The 13600-nt window shown below is 44.6% G+C and overlaps 1 protein-coding gene across 2 annotated transcripts in view; it reads left to right on the top strand.

The window, feature by feature from the left end:
- The first annotated feature begins 12276 nt into the window (after positions 1–12276).
- Positions 12277–13600, top strand: part of LOC121277040 (low-density lipoprotein receptor class A domain-containing protein 1-like) — a 46967-nt gene continuing 45643 nt past the window's right edge. For both annotated transcript variants that reach the window (XR_005942789.1, XM_041185959.1), the window contains exon 1: positions 12277–12426. Coding sequence is in view for 1 of the 2 variants with exons in the window: in XM_041185959.1 (XP_041041893.1) it covers positions 12391–12426 (36 nt within the window). In the remaining variant the exon portion in view is untranslated. The remainder of the gene's footprint in view (positions 12427–13600) is intronic.

The raw sequence follows: 13600 nt of genomic DNA, 5'->3' as shown, positions 1-13600 counted from the left end.
ATCATCTATTTTTGAAGTCCATTTTGTTGGGTTGCCCAAATTTAATTTCACTTCCCAGTACACCCCTGAGTATGTTCATAAATCCCCTGAGGCATAATAGCAAACTACATTAATGCAGGATACTTTTAGCAGCTAGGGGTGCAAAGATGCTGCCATATCTATGGCTGTGTCTTGTGACACCTCTCCATACTTTAAGTGGCTCAGTGTACTCCTTCAGTACAGATTTTACAGTCTCTGGAGGATTGTACCGAGGTACCCTGAAAGATGCAATGATGGACCGCTCGGAAGTCTCCACACAAGGACTGCATGGGAATTACCTGGGAAGTTTCAACTTGCATTGGGAAGTTACCCTGCATTTGGAACTCTCTGAAACTCTGTTTTAAAGTTGGAGACTTTGGATGGTTCTGGCTCACTTAACAGAATAGTTACCCATGAAAAGTTAGAAGGATAAACACCAGTTCTAATTCCTAGGAAACTATACTACTGGCCACCATCCCCCAGCTGGTGGTGACTACACACTCATGCCTCAACTGCCGCCCGACTACTCCCGAATCCTGACTACCCACCATACCCCCCCCCCGACTCCCTGACCATCCTTCGTCACCCAACTACCACCCCCCAACAAACCCCATTCCCTGACAAACCCTTATCCTTGGCCACTCCAATCCTTGCCCACCAACTACCTCCCCACTGCCAACCACCCAAGAGCACCACCCAACTTCCCTAACCCATCCTACCCTCCCCAAACCATCCTACCTCACCAACAAATCGCTACCCTCTGCCGACCTATCCTAACCCCTCTCTGGCCACCCAACAACTCCCAGACCCGTTCTATCCCTCACCCACTTACTTTAAACACTTTCCTTGACTTGTCAAAGTGGCTGGGACATTTAAACTAGCCAGAAGAAGGCAGCTTGTGCAGTAAAAATGGGGCATGGCTTCATCTCCCCCCAGTGTTCCTCCACTACACCAAAGGACTCCAGGAGCAGATACACTCCACATTTATCAGCAGGCCTGGGTCAGAGGTCCAGGCGAGAAATGTGGAGCTCCAGACTAAGATAAGAAAATAGGAGCAGACTGGTAATCCAATGGTGACTGCCACTCCACAAGAAGATCCAGCCCAATGTGGACAGGCAGCACCAGAGACTATTTTTTCCTGTGGATAGCCCATGGTTAGCCATCTGTTCCAGGGTAAGTTGGGCAACATTTAGAGATTTTGCACAACCCCTGACTGCTCAGTAACATCACCTCCAATGCACAAAAACAGTATCGTCGACTTCCGGATTCTCAAATGATGGCCGGGACCCATGTCTCCATCTCCATACTATTTCCAGGGTCAGGGGCCACCACTTCCATTACACCCTTCACCCCCAGACTGAAAATCTAACCATCTGGGACAATTCTTCAGGAGTCAGGTTTGTGGAGCTGGGGATTCTCCTGACTCTGCACATCTGACGCAAAAGAAGAAAATTCAGGCCAATATGTCTAGGAGGTTACTTAAAAATGCAAATTAATTTTCCAGGTGCAAATTGATTGCCCTCACCAGCTCAATTGAAGAGATTTAATAGACAACGACTGCCAGGGCCATGAGGATGGAATATCAGATAAAGTCTTCTAGTGAGCTAATTGTAACTGGTATGTTGATGGGTTATCTATCATTCCTCCATTGTGTATCAATCCCCCCAGCTCCAACCAATTATGTGGGCAATGGGAGGCACTGAAACTTACCATCACATAATGGAAACTACCTGGAGGGGAGTTGAGACCTTATTACTCCACCAGAGAACCCAGAAGTCAGTCTGGAAATCAACAGGATACCTCCAGCAAGAGGCTGCCTGAACAAGCAGTCAACCCAGGATACATTGAGAGGGAGGGGCTAATTTGTCTTCACCTGCAAAGGTATATCTCCACAGAAACTTGTCACGATTTCAGCTGGAAACCCAAAAGCTTCCGACTTCCAAAGAACCACGAGAAAGAACCCATCCAAGCCTGCAATGTGTGAATCTTAAAGGACTAAATTTAAACATGTGATTAACTTCTCATATTTTTGTTAATAATTTAAATGTATGCTTTGTATCTAGAATCCGCGGCCTGAATTTTACGCACGTCGTGCCTGCATAATCGGAGGGCCCGGAAGCAGATGCATTAGCCACTCCTGCCCACGATCGCAACCAGACATGATTTCATTTGAAGAGTCATGTGCACTCGAAACGTTAACTGTGTACCTCTCCACAGATGCTGCCAGACCTGCTGAGTTTTTCCAGGTGTTTTTGTTTTTGTTTTGGATTTCCAGCATCCGCAGTTTTTTTGTTTTTGTTTTAGTGATTTCATGCTGGCTGGCCAATTAAGGGCCGGCCAGCATGAAATGCGCCCGGACATTGGCTCAGCACTGCCAGCGGGGTGGGGGTGTGGTGGGTGGTGGGTCAAATGGTGACCTGGAGAGGTCTTTTAAAAGAGCACAGGCAGCTCCCCGAAGGCTGCCACGTATTGGTGAAGAGCCTGTCCATGAGAGACTATAAGATTTTCTACTTGGCAGGAGTTATGGCCTCAGCACCTGCTGGGCATGCCAGGTGGGAGGTAATGCCAGTGGGCACTCTGCCCCTTGTTTTCTGCCAAATGCTTGCGCACTCTCATGGAGGCAGAGAGTGCCAGGCATGACATCTTAATACTGTGGGATGGCAAGAGGAAGCCACTCCACCAGATGAAGAAAACCTGAAAGGAGGTGGCTGCTCAGGTGAGCGGGCATGATGTTGTGCACTCCAGTGCCAGAAAAGGTTCAATGATCTTCTGCGCACTGCAAGGGTGAGTATTGACTTGGCATAGAACTGTATATAGATAACTTGGAGGGTGACCATTCTTCATGATGTGTAGGGGTATGAGATGAAGAGTGCCAAATGGCACAAATCCTTGTGCCAGTCAAGGCTGGGGAATGTGCCTGCCTGCCTTGGATGTATAGAAGGGTGAGGTATGCTATTCTGTCAGGCCTTGGGGTAGGGGTGTAGCTGGCACGGTGTGGCAGGTAGAGAGTGCACTAATGAATGCACTTTTGTCTGTACAGAAGAAGTGCGCATGACCCGGTGGTGGGGTGCCCAACCTGCTGATACTTTCCAAGTTTGAGATGGACGCCCTAGACATGAAATGCGAGCATGGAGCAAGATTCACAGGTTACGGAGAGGCAAGGGTCTCGGAGGAAGGTCAGAGCCCAGTAGACAGGTGAGAGACTGGGGAAGTGTGTAAGAAATGTAGGATCAAGGCATCTCCAATGAGAAGTCCAAATCAAGAGTCCCCATTGCTTGTCCAACCACAATGCTTCAGCGAGGCAGTTGTCCACTGTGACAAGCAAGGAATGTTCAGTAAGGTGGCGTCACCTTTGCCCTCACTTTCAAGCCATGTCTTGGATGCCTAGCTGAAAGAACAGAGAATCAAGGCCTCCCTGGTCTCCCTGCCTCCCACAAGGTTCCTCACTTCTGCAGCCACATTTTCATCAAGGGCCTTTTCTGGCTCCTCATCAGGCCCATCATTTGAGGTATCCTCTGCAGTCTGGGGAGCTGCCTCGCTGTCTTGATCCTCCGATGGGTGCCCCGCTTGACAGAGCCAGATTGTGCAGAGTGCAGCACACAACGACAATAAGCGAGACGCAGTCTGGAGGATATTGCAGATTGGTTCAGGCGTGGAACCTCGTCTTGAGCAGACCAATGGTCCTCTCAATTACTGCCCTTGTAGAGGCATAACTTTTATTGTACCTCTCCTCCACTTCTGTTGTTGGGTGTCTGAGTGGAGCCATGAGCCACTTTTTCAGCGGATAGCCTTTGTTACTCAGGAACCAACTACCCATCTGAGCTGAAGCAATGGAGAGCCTTGGCACCTGGGAGTGTCACAGGATGTATGCATCAAGGCAGCTGCCAGGGTACCCGGAACAGTCCTGCAAAACCTGTGTCTTGTGGTCACAAACAATCTGGACTTTAATGGAGTGGAAGCTCCTTCTGTTGACGAAGGCACCCAGCTCACCTGCTGGTGCCTTTATGGCCACATGAGTGCTCTCTACATCACCCTGGATGCACGGGAACCCAGCCATTGCAACGAAGCCTCTGGCTTGCTCAGCCTGGCTGGCTCTGATGGTCAGGAAATGAATGAGGCTTATGACCCATCTGAACAGAGCATCAGTGGCCAGCTTGACGCACTGGATCTCAGACATGTCCAGGCAGCTGGATCGCTGCCTGTAGACTGCAGGATAATGCGGACCCTTCCGAATTGTACTACCTGCTGCCCCTGCACCCACTCTGGCTGTGCCTCTCTTCCCATGCGTCGCTCTGTAGGATGCTGCCTGTGGACACCAGGCCTTCCCTCCCTTCCTCTTCAGAAGAGTTCCCTCCAGCAGACTAGACAATCCCCATTTGCTGGAATTCAGGATAGTGCCCTGAAGGGGGTACTTGGCAGAAAGCCTCTTAAGAAAGCTTATAAACCAAAGAGTCCTCCAGAAAATGCAGAAAAAACAATGAACTGTCTGAAAAGTACGTCCAACCAACTCTCACCTAAACTCCTACCTACTTACATAGTCATGGCCCTTGTCGAGTTTTATCTCATCCAGGATTGAGTTTCAATTAAAAACGAGATGGCAGCCTGGCCATGTAGCCCATGCACTACCCACTAAATCGCCCGGGCCATGTAAAATTTCATACAACTGCCTTTTTGGGCTCAATCGCCCGTTTAATTGTCGGCTGGCGCCCTTCCGACTCCTGTGTGTGCCCGCTGACTTAAATATGACACGACAGCACGATGATTCGGGATACATGTCTAATGTTTTCTCACGCAAGTTTGGGTGGCTGCGCACCCAGTCCTAGACCATAAAATTCTTCTCCATCTTTACTTGTGTGTGCGCGTGTGCATGCGAGTGCGTGTGTGTATGTATGTATGTATGTTATATTTTGGGTGCTGTACAAATAAACATTATCTTTTTTTTTCTGATTTAAATTTACCTGAAAGACTGCTTCATGTGTTTCCTGAAAATTACAACACTCAAAAGGTTTAAAACACTCCCTCTAAAACACATCTTGTTGAGGACAACTGAGAGATGAGGAGAAAGGGGTAAAGTTATTCCACCATCTCCCTCTCCCATCCGTTGCACTGGGCAGAATTTTGCCCTTGGCGCGGGTGCTGAGCGCTGCCTATGTGGGCGGGGGCAGGAGGCCGGGCGGGCCTAGCGCGATCTTCGCACATGTGTGCGAAAGAGCACTTCATAATCTCCCTGAGGCATGAAGCTGCCTCAGGGAGATGAAGTGCTGTTTTAAAAAAAAAATAAAGGAAATAAAATAATAATAAAACACGTCCCCTCATGTGACTCACGTACCCGGCTCACCCGCTGGCACCTTTATGGCCACATGAACTGGGACATGTTTTTAATTCACAAATAAAATTTTTATTTGATGTTTATTTGCTCTAGGAAACCTCATCCCGCCTGTGGATGAGGTTCCTAAAAAAATATAAAGGCCTCTTGGCCTTTCTGCCTGCCACTCTCTGGCCAATGTTTGAGGCTGAACCAGACTATGTGCAACCTTCCCGTTCAATTTGACCCTGTGCCCATATCTTCTCCATCACCAAGCCCACCTATTTCTGAGTTGGTAACATCTTCCTTCTCTGCCTGCTTCAGCTTGTCTGCTGCTGAAACTCTCATCAATTCCTTTGTTACCTCTAAAGTCAACTATTCCAATGCTTTCCTGGCAAGCCTCCCATCTTACAATCTCTGTAAACTTGAGTTCATCCAAAAATTGGAATAATGAAGTATTCTAACTTGCACCAAGACCTGTTTACCTATCATTACGGGGCTTGCTTACCTACATTGCCTCCTGGTTTGGCAACACCTCGATTTTATTATTCTCATCCTTGTTTTCAGATTTTTCCATGGCTTTGCTCCTCCTTAACTCCTTAACTTTCTCCAACCTTTCAACCTTCCATTCTCCTTGAATTCTAACTTCTTGAGCATTCCCAATTTCCTTCACCCCAATATTGATGGTCCTGCCTCCAGCTGCCTAAGCCACAAGCTCTGGTTTTCCCTCCATAAACATCCCTGCCTCTGCAAATCTCTGAGCTTTTAAGACATTCCTTCAAAACTTGGTCACTTATTCTAATACCCCCCTTATTTAGCTTGATGTTAATTTTGTTTGAGAATGCTAAGGTACTATATAAATGCAAGTTGTTGAGATGGAATACCATAACAAGTCACAATGGATCTGGTAGAGCAAGGATAGAGAATGAATTAATGTGAAAGGGCAACTATATTGGTCTCATCTGTAAACTGATGAGATGTTTGATTTTCCATTTGAGGATGGGATGCACAATGTGTGGGGCAGAATAATTAACTCATGTTGTGAGTGCATATCAAACCTTACAGCAGATGACTGGACAGTACCGGCTTTATTTTGATTTGGATCTGAATACAAGTACAGGAATCATATTTCACAGAACAAGTCTTGTTCATTCCTACATACCCCTGGTTAGAAAGAACTCAGCACAGAAGACATTGCCCTTTAGGAGGAAAGTACAGTGCAGTATTCAAACTGAGCCCTAAATGATCTGTATAAATATGTATAATGCTGCTCACTCAATTCAGATTATTTGATAACCCTGTGACTTTTCATTTTACACCAGGCATATTTTACATTTTATTGGCAAAATTGTTCATGTGAATCATGAAAGAGAGCCTTCAATTAGCTGGAGCTAATCTTAGCTGGAGCTCTTCTTAACCTCATAACCCACTTGTAAAAGTAGAGGTAAAACACTTGTAAAAGTAAAGGTAATTTAGATTCCATTTCTCTGAATAAATCCTCTACTTCATGGCTTCATTATTACCATGTGATAATTAAATCTGTTTAACTTGAAATCTCAAACATGGAAACAATCCACTCCTTTACTAGTTATTCTATTTCTGCAAAATGCATATCATTCCTTGAAAATTAACTTTGGAGAGTTAGGGGCAGAGAATGGAACTCGATTAGATGACACATAGAGAAAAATGGCACAGATTTATCTCTCTGATTCTAAGTACTATTTTACAGCAACTGGAAGGGTATTATCAACAAATAAAGGGATTTTAGAAACAAATGCTGGACTGAAAAATCTGGAGGTTTCTATTTAACACCTAACAAATGCAAGTGCAGTCTTTTGCAATATTCTATTTTTTTCTTTATTTTAAGGTATAAAGATTTGTTGTCATAACATTGCATTGTTCGTTAATAAATTGTCATATTTTATCCAAGCTGAATAATGAAGTCGAAGTTACTAGAAAGAGCCATTTTAGACTCTTTGAAAAGAAAGGATTGTATTTTTATAGCTCTTTTCATAACCTCCTCAGTACTCCCCAAAACACATTACAGCCAATAAAGTACTTTTGAATTACAGTCACTGTTGTAATATAGGAAACCCAGCAGCCAGTTTATGCACAAGAAGATTCCAAGAAACAGTAATGTGATATCAATCAGATAATTTGCTTTTTAGTGATGTTGATTGAGGGATAAATATTGATGGATTTTGGGTATATCCTGGCAAGACGAAATCACAATTGTGGCAATCCTCTCAAAGGCAGAGCTCCCAAGTTTGTTAGCAATCATCAAAGAGTGACAGCTTTGTTGGCTTGGGCACGTCTGCAGGACGGAAGACACATGCCCAAGGACTTTATGTATGGGGAGGTAGCCAGAGTCAGCTAGCCAATAGGACGTTCTAAGTTCCACTTCAAAGATGCTTGTAAACGTGACATGATGGATCTAGACATGGACTATCACACTTGGGAGCCATTAACTGATGACAAGGGAAAATGGTGACATCTCCTGAGGACTGGCATGTACCACTATGGGGCAACTGTGGCTTGGCAACAGATGGTGAAAACAACAGCCCACAACGACACTTGGTAGCTTCATGTGCAGTATTTGTGGCAGAACCTGCCTCTCAAGGGTTGACCTATTCAACCAGCAGCAAAGGTGTACCATATGAAGATACCCCACCTGAAATATTTGCTGTTGCTGTTGTGTCTTTTCATGGATGGAAGGATGCCAGAACAAGATGAGATTGACCAAGACAAGGGAGATAACTCCCCTGCTCCTCTTTGAAATCTTGCCATAGGATCTTTTTCATCTACTTAAGAGAACAAACAGGGCCTCAGTTTAACATCCCATTCAAAAGATAGTTTTGTGCTCCAGTCTCTGGAGTGGAACTTGAACCCACAGCCTCTGACTTAGAGACAAAAATGCTACCCACTGAGCCACAAAAAGACAAATCTTTGAGCAAGCTTAATTTCTGAAGCATGGAAAGGTAAGGATGCAGATAGAAGATATCTGCAAAATGTGCTGTAACTTGCACTGTCCTGCTAAAACAGGGATCAGCATGCTTTTCATCTGAAGAACCATTTTATAAGTAATTGACTAAAATAAAAACTATTGAGAGCTGCAAGATGAAAATTCTGCATTTCTAAACTGTTTCTGGTATAATGCATAATTTGCATCTTTAATAAATAAAATACATGTATTGCATTTGTGGATCAATTGTAAATAAAATAATCAAAATTAATATAGATGTAACTCTGAATTATCACCTCTAGATGTATTTTTACTATAACTTTGTCAGTAAAGTCATCTTTAAAGCAGATGTCATCTTTTAACTTAACAGGATAGCTGACTTAATTCTACACATTTTAATTTTTTTTAATGCCCTCTGAAATGGCCTAGCAAGCCACTCAGTTGTAACAAACCACTATAAAGTCACAAAAAAGAATGAAAACAGACCATTTGGCATCGATCTATACAACGGCAATTGCAGCCGCAACCCTGTCAACACTGCAAAGTCCTTCTTGCTAACATCTGAGGGGGGGGCTAGTGCCAAAATTGGGAGAGCTGTCTCACAGACTCATCAAGCAACAGCCTGACATAGTCATCCTCACAAAATCACATCTTACAGAAATGTCCCAAACTCCATTATCACCATCCCTGGGTGTGCCCTGTCCCACCGGCAGGACAGACCCAACAGAGGTGGCGGCACAGTAGTATACAGTTGGGAGGGACTTGCCCTGGGAGGCCTCAACATTGACTCTGAGCCCCATGAAGTGTCATGGCATCAGGTCAAACATGGGCAAGGAAACCTCCTGCTGATTGCCACATAACGCCCTACCTCAGCTGATGATTCAGTGCTCCTCCATGTTGACATCACTTGGAGGAAGCACTGAGGGTGAGAAGGGCTGGACCAAGGCTAAGGTCAGAAGCTGAGTTCCTGGCGGAACCCAAACTGGGCATCAGTGAACAGGTTATTGCTAAGCAAGTGCTGCTTGATAGCACTGTTGATAACCCCCTTCCATTACTGCTGATCGAGAGTGGGCTGATGGGGTGGTAATTGGCCAGGTTGGATTTCTTCTACTTTTTGTGTACAGGACACACATGGGCAATTTTCCACATAGTGGGGTAGATGCCAGTGTTGTAGCTGTACTGAACAGCTTGGCTAGGGGCACGGCAAGTTCTGGAGCACAAGTCTTCAGTAATATTGCCGGAATATTGTCAGGGCCTATAGCCTTTGCAGTATCCAGTGCCTTCAGCCATTTCTTGATATCACGTGGAGTGAATCAAATTGGCTGAAGACTTGTATCTGTGATGCTGGGAACCTCTGGAGGAGGCTGAGCTGGAGCATCCACTTGGAACTTCTGGATGAAGATTGTAGCAAATTCTTCAGCCTTACCTTTTGCACTGCTGTGCTGGACTCCTCCATCATTGAGGATGGGGATATTTGTGGAGCCTCCTGCTCCAGTGAGTTGTTTAATTGTCCACCACCATTCACGACTGGATGTGGCAGGACTGCAGAGCTTAGATCTGATCCGTTTGTTGTGGGATTGCTTAGCTCTGTCTATCACTTGCTGCTTATGCTGTTTGGCATAGTAGTCCTGTGTTATAGCTTCACCAGTTTGACACCTCATTTATAGGTATGCCTGGTGCTGCTCCTGGCATGCTCTCCTGCACTCCTCATTGAACCAGGGTTAATCCCCTGGCTTGATGGTAATGGTAGAGTTGGGGATATGCTGGGCCATGAGGTTACAGATTGTTTTCGAGTACAAAAGAGCTGAACTCCCGAGGTGAGATGAGAATGACTGCCCTTGACATCAAGGCAGCATTTGACCGAGCGTGGCATCAAGGAGCCCCTAGCAAAACTGGAGTCAATGGGAATCAGAGGGAAAACTCCCTGCTGGTTGGAGTTTTATCTAACACTAAGGAAGATGGTTGTAGTTGTTGGAGGTCAGTCATCTCAGCTCCAGGACATCACTGCAGGAGTTCCTCAGGGTAGTGTCCTAGGCCCAATCAGCTTCAGCGACTTCATCATTGACCTTCCTTCCATCATAAGGTCAGAAGTGGGGTTGTTTGTTGATGATTACATTTCAGCATCATTCATGACTCCTCAGATACTGAAATAGTCCATGTCCAAATGCAGCAGGACCTGGACAATATCCAGGCTTGGGCTGACAAGTGGCAAGTAACATTTGTGCCACACAAGTGTCAGACAATGGCTATCTTCACCCCTTGATGTTCAATGCCATTACTATCACTGAACCCCCCGCTATCAACATCCTGGGGGTTACCATTGACCAGAGACTGAACTGGACTAGCCATATAAATACTGTGGCTACAAGAGCAGGTCAGAGGCTAGGAATCCTGTAATGAATAACTCACTTCCTAACTCCCTAAAGCCTGTCCACCATCTATAAGGCACAAGAGAGGAGTGTGATGGAATACTCCCAACTTACCTGGATGAGTGCAGCTTCCGCAACACCAAGAAGCTTGATACCGTCCAGGATAAAGCAGCCTGTTTGATTGGCACCACATCCACAATCATTCACTCCCTCCACCACCGATGCACAGTAGCAGCAGTGTGTACCATCTACAAGAGGTACTGTAGGAATTCACCAAGGCTCCTTCGACAATACCTTCCAAACCCATGACCACTACCACCTAGAAGGACAAGGGCAGCAGATAGATGGGAACACCACCACCTGGAGGTTCCCCTCCAAGTAACTCACCGTCCTGACTTGGAAATATATCGCCGTTCCTTCACTGTTGCTGGGTCAAAATCCTGGAACTCCCTCCCTAACAGCACTGTGGGTGTACTTACACCACATGGACTGCAGCGGTCCAAGGAGGCAGCTCACCACCACCTTCTCCAAGGCAACTAAGGATGGGCAATAAATACTGGCCCAGCCAGTGAAGCCCCCATCCCATGAATGAATTTAAAAAAAAATTATCAGACTGCTTATCTGACATCCAGTATATGAACAGTGGAAATTTCCTCCAATTAAATATTGGGAACACCAAAGCCATTTTCTTTGCTCTCCACTACAAACTCCATTCCCTAGCTACCAACTTTGTTCTCACCTCTGACTACTGAGTTTGAACCAGATTGTTTGCAATAGTGGTGTAACTGTTGACCTCAAGATGGCCCCTCCCTATCCTTGATATCTCCTTCAGACCCACAACCCTCCCAGATATCTGCACTTGTCTGATTTTGGCCTCTTGAGCTTTAATAGTTCAACCATCGGTGGTATGTCTTGAGCTGCCTAGGCCCTAAGCTCTGGAAATTCGTCCCTAAACTGCTCCACTTCCCAGTCTTTCTTTCTTCCTTTAAGATACTCTTTAAAACCTACCACTTTGAGCAAGCTTTTGACCATCTGCCCTTAACTCCTTTGAGGAACCTTGGAACTTTTTATTACACTAAAGGAGCTATATAAATACAAGTTGTTGTTGTTACAATATGTGGAATGTAATCAGGGCTACTGATTTACATGTCTGAATAAGTATTTTTTTTCTTTCGATTCATAGATTTTTGGAAATTATATCAGTCCTTTTGGGATCGGATTCTGCAATCTAAGCCATTATGTCTGAATTTGAACTATATTTCACTCGTGTCATTGGCTGTTAGTGTCAATTCTGGATTATCAATTTAGCCAATAGGATCGGACGAGAAATCACAGCCAGGAATCCTCAACAGTTATTCTGTATAGATTACATTTACTACCCAGCTAATTTAAAGTTCTACTGTTTTCAGTAATGGATTTCAAGCTCCTAGCTACAAATTTTGTAGACGTCACATCGGATATTTCACAAGAAATTTCTCAGTGGGAAATGTTTGCTCTTTACAGCCATCTCTTTGTCCAGTGTTTACTACATCTTTCATGACCTTGTTCAAGTAAATAATATTATGGATAGGTTTGTGCGTTGCTGGGTGACGAATAAAAGTAGGTTTCTTGTCAAGGGACTTGGGTGGAGTTACAAAGCCTGCAAATCGATGCCACAGCAACTTTCTCGGGAACTTTACTTTTTCATTTCTCCTTAGTGTCACACTTTTGGTAGCACATATCAGCACTCATGCGAAATGAGTTCAAACAGAGTGTATCCGACGCGATTCAAGGTAAAATGCTTTTATATCAAAAATATTCGCGAAATTTTATTCTACAACTTTAAAAGATGGAAAACTTGCAGTTCAGTTCCTGTGTAAAAATAGATGTTACCGTTTGATCAGAATTGACGTATGAAAGAACATGATTATCCACGGATTCCTTCACTCTGTCAGACTGGTAACTTGATTTTATAAATGGACTTCAGTTAAGTTAATGGTGGATTTAAAATCTGCTTGAAATATACATGGTTCCACGCTCAATCACAAAAGGACTACACTGACAATTTTTTAACAAGAAAATCAGAAGAAATCATAAAAACAATGCTAAAAACCAAGACTTGGCAATAATTAAATTGAAATCAGAAGCCTGACAAGTCCCGTGGAAAATATCAAACCCATCCTTTACTAAACAGTAACATTGAACAGAATTAGTGTTTAGATTGCAAATCATCTCCTATTGTTGATTCTGTCCTTGACCCCTCTTGGACATCCACTCTCACCAGCACTGAAATATTATCCTTATTCAATACTGCTACCCCTCATCCTTCCTTTCCTTCCCCATATTTCCTGAACATCTATACCCAGGAATATTTAGTACTCAGTCCTTCCCTTTCTTGAGCCAGGTCAACATTACCATTACAGCATCATACACCCATGTAGCTACTTGCACTTGCAGCTCATCAACCTTACTTGCCACATTCTGTACATTCACATACATGCATTGGAAAACTAATTTAGACCTTATTGCATTCCCTTTGATTCTGATCCTACTAACATCTTACCGTAATGCTATCTGTCTCTTCTGTTTCTTTGCGAGTCTTGTTCTTCAATTATAAAGATAGCTCTTGGTCTCCATCTTTTAAAAAAATTTTCTTTATTCTTTCACAGGATGTGGGCATCACTGGCTAGGCCAGCATTTGTTGCCCATCCTTAATTGGGCTTGAGAAGGTGGCGGTGAGTCACTGCCTTGAATCATCATGTGGTATAGATACATCATGGTGCTGTTAGGAAGGGAGATCCAGGATTTTGATGCAATGACAGTGAAGGAACAGTGACATAGTTCCAAGGCAGGATGGTGTGTGGCTTGGGAGGAGGTGGGGGGGGGGGACGCTCTTGCAGGTGGTGATGTTCCCATGTATTTGCTGCCCTTGTCCTCCTAGGTGCTAGAGGTCGCGGGTTTAGAAGG

The sequence above is a fragment of the Carcharodon carcharias genome, chromosome 4 (genome assembly GCF_017639515.1).
Source record: "Carcharodon carcharias isolate sCarCar2 chromosome 4, sCarCar2.pri, whole genome shotgun sequence".
Taxonomy (NCBI): domain Eukaryota; kingdom Metazoa; phylum Chordata; class Chondrichthyes; order Lamniformes; family Lamnidae; genus Carcharodon; species Carcharodon carcharias.
The sequence above is the reverse complement of the archived record's forward strand: the minus strand, read 5'-3'. Positions and strand labels throughout refer to the sequence as shown.